The sequence below is a fragment of the Ornithorhynchus anatinus genome, chromosome 1 (assembly GCF_004115215.2).
Source record: "Ornithorhynchus anatinus isolate Pmale09 chromosome 1, mOrnAna1.pri.v4, whole genome shotgun sequence".
Classification (NCBI taxonomy): domain Eukaryota; kingdom Metazoa; phylum Chordata; class Mammalia; order Monotremata; family Ornithorhynchidae; genus Ornithorhynchus; species Ornithorhynchus anatinus.
Window position 1 is genome coordinate 98915874 of NC_041728.1, and position 9828 is coordinate 98925701.

General features: G+C 51.0%; 1 protein-coding gene across 5 annotated transcripts in view; it reads right to left on the reverse strand.

Annotated features, from left to right (window-relative positions):
- Positions 1 to 9787, reverse strand: part of CFAP61 (cilia and flagella associated protein 61) — a 315110-nt gene extending 305323 nt beyond the window's left edge. For 3 of the 5 annotated variants that reach the window (XM_029072401.2, XM_029072421.2, XM_029072394.2), the window contains exons 1-2: positions 4633 to 4755; positions 2770 to 2920 (exon numbers count right to left, since the gene is read on the reverse strand). In XM_029072401.2, the coding sequence (XP_028928234.1) occupies positions 2770 to 2920; positions 4633 to 4663 (182 nt within the window). In that variant the 5' untranslated portion in view covers positions 4664 to 4755. Of the gene's footprint in view, positions 1 to 2769; positions 2921 to 4632; positions 4756 to 9730 lie in introns of those variants that run through there. The other 2 variants (XM_029072415.2, XM_029072412.2) reach the window with 1 other exon arrangement.
- Between the last annotated feature and the right edge of the window lie 41 nt (positions 9788 to 9828).

A 9828-nucleotide genomic window follows, 5' to 3' on the forward strand; every position in this document is an offset into this window, starting at 1 on the left:
GTGGAAAGAGCACAGGCCTGAGAGTCAGGGGACCCGGGGTCTGATCCTGGACCCATCACCTGTCTGCTGTGTGATCTTGGGCAAGTCACTTCACTTCTCCACGCCTCAGTTACTTCATCTGTAAACTGGGGAGTAAGACTGTGACCCCTATGTGGGTCAGGGACTGTGTCCAACCCGATTTTCGTAAATCTACCCCAGCGCTTTCTACAGTGTCTGACCCACAGTAAGTGCTAACGAATACCATAAAAAAGAAGAGACCCCGAGAGAGAGAGAGAGAGAGAGAGAGAGAGAGACAGAGAGTGGCAGGAGGACAGGGGAGACGGAAATGTCCGGTGAGAGTGAACGAAGCCTTAGTGATGGCAAGGAGGGGGAGGAGTGAGGAGACCGGGAAGAGGTCAAGGATTCAGGGGAGTTTCCGTTCGATGGAGTGGAGGGTCCACAGACCCCAGTGGAATCGACTTGTCAGAAGTGGGGAGGGAAGACATCGGGTAGGAACGTAAAAGACGGGGACAAAGTGCCGGTGAGTGTCGTGAGAGAAGGGGAGCTTAATGATGTTGGTATTTTTTAAGCGCTTACTATGTGCCGAGCACCGTTCTAAGCGCTGGGGGAGATACAGGGTCATCGGGTTGTCCCACGTGAGGCTCACGGTCTTCATCCCCATTTTCCAGATGCGGCCACTGAGGCCCAGAGAAGTGAACTCGCCCACAGTCACACAGCTGACAAGGGGCAGAGCAGGCCTTCGAACCCATGACCTCTGACTCCCAAGCCCGGACTCTTCCCACCGAGCCACGCCGCTTCACGCAGTGGCAGGAGAGGATATTAGGAAATGAAGAGAAGGGGCCTGGTGAGGGAGAGAGAGAGTATAGTGAGGGGCAGGGATTATTTATTTTTTGGCCGGGGTGTTCTTTTTAAATCGTATTTCTTAAGAACTGTGTCGAGAACTGTTCCGAGTGCGGGGTTAGATACAAAGTAATCAGGTGAGACACAGTCCCTGCCTCACATGGGGCTCACAATCTAAGGAGGAGGGAGGACAGGATCGAATCCCCATTTTACAGTGGAGGAAACTGAGGTACAGAGAAGTCCAGTGACTTCCTCGAGGTCACACACCAGGCAAGTGGCAGAGGTGGGATCAGAACTCGGGTCCTCTGACTCCCCGGGCCGGGCTCTTCCCACCAGGGCCACACTTCTTCTCGTTATAGCGCGCTCTCCCAAGCACTTAGAACAATGCTCTGCACACAGCAAGCGCTCCGATCTACTGATCGACGGGTCGCGGGGCAGGGATTCGGACCACCAGCGATACTGGGGTTCAACCGCTGCCGCGGGGCGAGCCGGCGAATGGCTGGAGGGACCTGGATTAAAACTGTGAGCCCCACGTGGGACAACCTGATCGCCTTGTATCCCCCCCCCCCCCCCCAGCGCTTAGAACAGAGCTTTGCACATAGAAAGCGCTTAACGAATACCACATTATTACCAATACCACATTATTAAGCAGGGGAGACGGACCAAAACAATAGCAATAAACCACGCGGCTCCTCATCTGATGAGATCTGTCCTTGGAGGCGTGATGTCACCGACACGGCATCCAGCGATCTCTGAACTGAACACAGCAGCTTTCTCACCCTCATGTCTACCCCAGCGCTTAGAACAGTGCTCTGCACCTAGTAAGCGCTTAACAAATACCAACATTTATTTATTTTATTTATCCCTTTCCAGTATCTGGGGCTTCGGGAAAATCAGCTTCAGTAAAATCATGCTCCAGATTTCCTTAGTGGGAAAATCCGGCCCACTTAAAATTCATCTTCAGTAGGCCGCCGAGACTGTCGGCTAGCGGCGGAGCCGGGATTAGAACCCATGACCTCTGACTCCCAAGCCCGGGCTCTTTCCACCGAGCCACGCTGCTGATTAGACCGTAAACCCGTCAAAGGGCAGGGGCCGTCTCTATCTGTTACCGATTTGTCCATTCCGAGCGCTTTGTACAGTGCTCTGCACAGAGTAAGCGCTCGGTAAATACTCTTGAATGAATGAACGAATTAAATAGGGTGATAGATAGTATATACGGAGTAAGCGGATGGTCCCTATCCGTTGCCGGATTGGCCATTCCGGGCGCTCAGTACAGTGCTCTGCACATAGGAAGCGTTCAACAAATACTACTGAATGAATGAATGGAGCGCGGGCCTGGGAGTCAGAAGGACCTGGGTTCTAACCCCAGCTCGGCCATGAGTCTGCCGTGCGACCTTGGGCAAGTAGAAGCAGCGTGGCCTAGTGGATAGAGAATGGGCCCTGGGAGTCAGGAGGTCATGGATTCAAATCCCGGCTCCGCCATTTGTCCGCTAAGTGACCCTGGGCAAGTCATTTCATTTCTCCGGGCCTCAGTGCCTTCATCTGTAAAAAGGGGGGGGGGTAAGACTACGAGCCCTGTGTGGGACAGGGACTGCGTCCAGCCCGATCATCTTAAATCTAATGGCCCCTAGAACAGTGCCTGGCATATGGTAAATGATTAACAAATTCCATAATACTTATTATAATTATTAACTTCTCTAGGCCTCAGTTACCTCATCTGTAAAATGGGGATTAAGACCGTGAGCCCCATATAGATCAGGGACTGCGTCCAGCCTGATTGACTCTGAAGCTACCCCGGCACTTAAAATAGTGTTTGACAGAGAGTCAGCGCTTAACGTTACCATTATTATTATTAATGATAATCAGGAAGTTTCTTGAAACTTCCTGCATTTTTATTGTTTGGCCTTAAAGTTCGGTAAAATGACTTACAGAAGATAGATGACATTCATCCTCCCGAAAATCTTTTCGGTATGGTTTCTAACGAGCGCCTTAATACAGTGAACATCCTGTGATTCGGTCCTCCTGGCGTGGACCACTTCCGATTTTCCTCTCAGTGAAGTAAGCGTTGTCATTTTTGGTCCTAGGGTCCCCACGAAATAAAAAAAATAAAACAACAACAATAAACGAGCAGAAAAACAAAAGTGAGAAAGCAGTCTCTCGGCCAGAACTGGCACGCAGGCAGGCACAGCCGTAGTAACCCTAAATTCAGGCCTAGGACTATTTTTTGATTGATTAAGCAAACGAAATGAGGTTCTCTCTGGACTAGCTCCGCTGATTTTCACAGGTGGCGGGCTCCGTCCCAGCTTGAACGGACGGTTCATTCAGTGCAGGCTGTCCAATGAATAGTTCGATGTCCCCGAAACTTCCCTTGATCCTTTTTTAAATATAAGAACCAACCATTTTCAGGCGACTTGTGAGTTTTATGCTGTGTCCAAGGAGTCTGATGATGGGCTCTGCCAAACTGGAGTATCTTATCGTCAGTCGCCATTTACAGAGCGGGGGATTTTAACTGGTTTTTGGAATCTGCGTCCCCGCCCTCCGTAGACTTATTCTGGAGACCCACCACCATGACATATTCTCCCACTTACAATTCATTCATACAATAGTATTTACCGAGCGCTTTCTACGTGCGGAGCACCGTACTAAGCGCTTGGAATGGACAATTCGGCAACAGGTAGAGACGACCCCTGCCCACCGACGGGCTCACGGTCTAATCGGGGGAGACGGACGGATAAAAACAAGACGGCTTAATAGCAATAAATAGAAGGGAGGGGATGTACATCTCATTGACAAAATAAATAGGGTAATAAAAATCTACACAAATGAGCACAGGGCCGAGGGGAAGGGAGGGGGGAGGGGCAGAGGGAAGGGGGGCTTAGCCGAGGGGAGGTGAAGGGGGAAATCGATGACGTTTATTGAGCGCTTACTGTGTGCAGCGCACTACAGAGAAGCAGCGTGGCTCAGTGGAAAGAGCAAGGGCTTTGGAGTCGGAGGTCATGAGTTCGAATCCCAGCTCCGCCACTTGTCAGCTCTGTGACTGTGGGCGAGTCACTTCACTTCTCTGTGCCTCAGTGACCTCATCTGGAAAATGGGGATGAAGACCGTGAGCCCCACGTGGGACAACCTGATTCCCCTGTGTCTGCCCCGGCGCTTGGAACGGTGCTCGGCACATAGTAAGCGCTTAACGAATACCAACATTATTATTATTATTATCATACTAAGCACTTGGGAGAGTACAAGACAACGGGGTTGGTAGACAGGCTCCCTGCCCACCACCTCCAAAACACAGCTTTTCTTTCCCAGACACTCTGAAATACTTATTAGAGCCAAGCCATTCTTTTGGCAGAGCAGAGATCCATAAAATGGGGATTCATAATAATAATAATCATCATGGGATTTGTTAAGCGCTCACTCTGTGCAAAGCACTGTTCTAAGCACGGGGCGGGCGGGGGGGGAGACAAGGTGATCAGGTGGTTCTACGTGGGGCTCACAGTCTCAATCCCCATTTTCCAGAGGAGGTCACCGAGGCACAGAGGAAGTGAAGTGACTTGCCCAAGGTCACACAGCAGGGAAGTGGGGGAGCTGGGATTAGAACCCCCGACCTCCGACTCCCAAGCCGCAGCTCCTCCCACTAAGCCACGCTGCTTCGACCTCTCAGGACCGATTAAGACTGTGGGCCCCACCCGGCACGACCCGGTGACCTTGTATCTACCCCCGTGCTCAGAACAGCGCTTGGCACATAGCAGGGGCTTAACAAAATACCATCGTCATTATTAGAAAGTGGTCCCCCACCTGTTCGTGGTCTCCCACCTGTTCCTGCCATCACACTCCCTTCTGATTCCTTGCAATGCAGCACCTCAGTGGACAATTAGGACCGCAGTTGATATTTCCGATCCACCACGATGTTGATCTTCAGAGTGATGACAACATTAAAGGTGGTAAAATGATATCCCTGAGTATGTGCCACATTGAAAATCTCTTTCAAGGCCTCTTGCCGTGTTGGGACCCGGGAACGTTCCCGTCGGCTCCCCTGTATTTTCCCATGCCCTTAGTGTAGCGCTGGTTGTACACGGCAGGCGCTCGGAAAACTCATTCATTCATTCAGTCGTGTTTATTGAGCGCTTCCTATGTGCAGAGCACTGTACTAAGCGCTTGGAACGGACAACTGGACAACGGATAGAGACGATCCCCGCCCCACGACGGGCTTACAGTCTGATCGGGGGAGACGGACGACGAAAACGAGACAACGTAATGACGATGAATAGAATCAAGGGGATGGACACTTCATTAACGACGTAAATAGGGTGATAAAAGTCTATACCAATGAGCACAGTGCTGAGGGGAGGGGAAGGGAGAGGGGGAGGAGCAGAGGGAAAGGGGGGGAAGGGGGGCTTAGCTAAACACCACCGAATCCGCTGGTTTCGACTCCTAATAACACGCTGCGCCTCCACGCGGTTTGAGTTTCCTAAAGAATATGGCGGCTTTCTTAATAATAACGTCGGTATTTGTTAAGCGCTTCCCATGTGCAGGGGGAGATACGGGGTCATCAGGTCGTCCCACGTGAGGCTCCCGGTTAATCCCCATTTGACAGATGAGGTCACTGAGGCCCAGGGAAGTGAAGTGACTTGCCCACAGTCACACGGCTGACCAGCGGCAGAGCTACCGACCTTTCTACTCCCTTATCTGTGGGTCGTAGCGTAAATTAGGGGGCCGACCCTGTAACAAAATTAGGTGACACCATTTAGCTCTCTGTTGCCGCTGTGGACTCCTTCGGGGAGGATGGTACGTTACCTCGGGTTTCTTTAGACTTAACTAAGACCCAGGACGCCAGGCTGCCCTGCCTTTTAGAATCATTTGCCAGTTTACTCAGGTGTGCGCCTCTGAGGCCTGCATACGTGCCTAGAGTCATTCCTGAATGAACGCCCCCCCCCTTTCCCTCTGCTCCCCCTCCCCATCCTCTGCTCTTCCCCCTTCCCCTCCCCTCCGCACTGTGCTCATTTATATATATCATTTATTACCCTATTTATTTTGTTAGCGAGGTGTCCATCTCCACGATTCTATTTATCGGGATGATGGGGGTCTTCTTCTGTTTCGTTCTGTTTCGCTTTGCCGTCTGTCTCCCCCGTCTATTCAGTAGTATCTATTGAGCGCTTACTATGTGCAGAGCACTGGACTAAGCGCTCGGGACGGACGAAGCGGTAACAGCTAGAGACCGTCCCTGCCCTTCTGACGGGGCTTACGGTCTAATCGGGGGAGACAGTCGCATCCCCGTTTTCCAGAAGAGGTACCTGAGGCGCCGAGAGGTGAAGTGACTTGCCCACAGTCACCCAGCTGCCAAGTGGCCGAGGCGGGATTCGAACCGATGACCTCTGACTCAGAGGACGGACAAAAACGACAGCGATAAATAGAATCGGGGGGAATGAACAACCCAATAAAACAATAGCAAACAATCAAGGTGATGTACGCCTCGTTACCGTCGTTGGGCAGGGATCGTCTCTATCGGTGGCCGAACTGTCCATTCCAAGCGCTTAGTCCACTGCTCTGCACATAGTAAGCGCTCAATACATGCTACTGAATGAAGGAATGCTTTTAGAGGACTTCAAATACCCTTACTAAACGACTTGTCTGCGTTCTCTGCCCCCCCTCTCAGGGTGGCACCGGGAGAGTTTCCAGTCCTCTACCAGTCACGACTACGGGAGGGAGAGTCGAGCGGAGGCCCGTCCGTCCAGTCCGTTCCCGGCTCGGCCGGTGGCCGGCGAGCGGCGGGTCGAAACTCACCCGTGCCGGGCGGCAGCGGCACGGGAGAGAGTCGAGGGCGGAGACTCAAATTTGGAAGGAGGCCACGGTAAGCCACTTCTGTATTTTTTACCGAGAAAACTCTCCGGATCCGCTACCGGAACGGTCGCAGAGGGAGAGCGGGGCGTTCGGGGACAGATGCGCCCGCGGTGTCGCTGTGGGTCGGAAATGACTCGAGACAAGCACGAGACAAGAATTCTCTGCTGCCTAAAGTCCTGCACCCAAAGTCTTGAGTCCCTGGGAGCCCCACGTTCACGCGCTAAATGAAAATTGGCACTTCAGCGCTTGGTGCAGTGCCGAACGCATAGTAAGCGCTCAACGAATACCGGTAATTAACAAATAATTGCCATTATTAGGGTCCTCACAGTCTGGTCCCATCTGTGGTGTCACCTAGTTCAGACCGTAAGCCCGTCAAACGGCAGGGACCGTCTCTATCTGTGGCCGACCTGTTCGTTCCAAGCGCTTAGTCCAGTGCTCTGCACATAGGAAGCGCTCAATAAATACTATTGGATGAGTGAATACAGAGGCAGCACGCTCATTTATGATACAGTCCATAGATAAGGGAGTAGAAAACTGAATCCAGCTCTGCCACTTGTCGGCTGTGTGACTGTGGGCAAGTCACTTCACTTCTCTGTGCCTCTGTTACCGCATCTGTAAAATGGGGGTTAAGACTGTGAGCCCCACGTGGGACAACCTGATTCCCCTATGTCTACCCCAGCGCTTAGAACAGTGCTCGGCACATAGTAAGCGCTTAACAAATACCAACATTATTATTATTAGAGGCCTTTTCTGACTAAGCCCTCATTTTCTCTTCTCCCGCTCCCTTCCCTAGAGAAGCAGCGCGGCTCGGCGGAAAGAGCCCGGGCTGGGGAGTCGGAGGTTATGGGTTCGAATCCCAGCCCTGCCGCTCGTCAGCTACGTGACTTTGGGCAAGTCACTTCTCTTCTCTGTGCCTCAGTGACCTCATCCGTAAGACGGGGATGAAGACTGTGAGCCCCACGTGGGACAACCTGAATACCTCGTATCCTCCCCAGCGCTTAGGACGGTGCTTTGACCATAGTAAGCGCTTAACAAATGCCATCATCATCATCGTCGCTCCGCATCGCCCTCGCACTGGGATTTGCTCCCTTTTCCCACTCCTTCCTCAGCCCCACGGCACTTAGGTACACATCCGTAATTCATTCATTTCCATTAACGTCCGTCTCCCCCGCCGGACGGCGAATCGGTGGCGGGCAGGGGACGCGTCCGCCAACTCGGCGCGGCCCAACGGCTAGAGCACGGGACCGGGAGTCGGAAGATCACGGGTTCGAATCCCAGCCCCACCACCTGTCTGCCGTGTGACCTTGGGCAGGTCACTTCACCTCTCCGGCCCTCCGTTCCCTCGTTCGTAAAACGGGGATCAAGACCGTGAGCCCCGTGTGGGACGAGGACTACGTCCAACCCAACTATCTTGCATCTGCCCCGGTACTTTGAAGGGTGCCTGGCACATAACAAATACCATAAAAATACCCCACTACTCCTCATCTCCCACTCCCTTCGGCGTCGCCCTGACGTGTTCCCTCTGCTCCTCCCCCCACCCCGGCCCTTCGGCACTTATGCTTTTATCCGTAATTACACTTATTTGTATCGATGTCTGCCTTCCCCACTCTAGACTGTAAGCTCACCGTGGGCGGGGAATGTGACTGTTTATTGTTGCGTTGCATTGATAATAATGTTGGTATTTGTTAAGCGCTTACTTTGTGCGGAGCACCGTTCTAAGCGCTGGGGGAGAGACAGGGTCATCAGGTGGTCCCCCGTGGGGCTCACAGTCTTCATGCCCATTTTACAGAGGAGGGAACTGAGGGACAGAGAAGCGAAGTGACTGGCCCACGGTCACCCAGCTGACGAGCGGCAGGGCCGGGATTAGAACCCACGACTTCCGACTCCCGAGCCCGGGCTCTTTCCACTGAGCCACGCTGCTCCCAAGTGCTTAGGATAGTGCTCTGCACACAGTAAGCGCTTAATGAATACAATTGAATGAATGATCGTTATCATTGTGGACAATAAGTTCACTGTGGGCGGGGAAGCAGCGTCGCTCAGTGGCGAGAGCCCGGGCTTGGGAGTCTGGGGTCGTGGGTTCTAATCCTGGCTCCGCCACCTATCAGCTGTGTGACTTTGGGCAAGTCGCTTCACTTCTCCGGGCCTCAGTGACCTCATCGGGAAAATGGGGATGAAGACCGCGAGCCCCACGTGGGACGACCCGATTCCCCCGTGTCTCCCCCGGCGCTTAGAACGGTGCTCGGCACATAGTGAGCGCTTAACAGATACCTACATTATCATTACCATCGACATTATTATTATTATTGTTGTTATTATTACCATCGTCATTATTATCATTATTATTAGTATCGTCGTTATTATCATTATTATTGCTATTATCATCATCGTCATTATTATCATCATTATTATTGCTATTATAATCATCGTCATTATTATCATTATCGTTGCTATCATCATCATCGTCATTATTATCATTATGGTTGTCATTATTATCATCGTCATTATTATCATCATCATTGCTATTATTATCATCGTCATCATTATCATTATCATTGCTATTATTATCATTATTATCATAATTGTTATTGTTATTATTATCATCGTCATTATTATCATTGTTGTTATTATTATCATCGTCATCATTATCATTATCATTGCTATTATTATCATTATTATCATAATTGTTATTGTTATTACTACCAGCGTCGTTATTAGCATCATTGTTGCTATTATTATCATCATTATGATCATCGTTGTCGTTATTATCGTCGTCATTATTATCATTATCATTGCTATTATTATCATTATTATCATAATTGTTATTGTTATTACTACCAGCGTCATTATTAGCATCATTGTTGCTATTATTATCATTATTATGATCATCGTTGTCGCTATTATCATCATCGTCATTATTATCACTATGATTGCTATCATCGTCATCATTATCATCATCATCATCATCATTATCAGTATTATTATGATGATTATCATCCGTATTATTATTATTATCATTATCATTATCAGTCGCCCCGCCCTCCCGCCCTCCGCTTACCGTTGGGTCCTGGGGGGAGGGGGCAGAGAAGGCGTCGCTTCGGCCGTTACCGGGCAACGGCCGCGCGGCCGCGGGGCGGGGCGCGCGGGGGGGCGCGG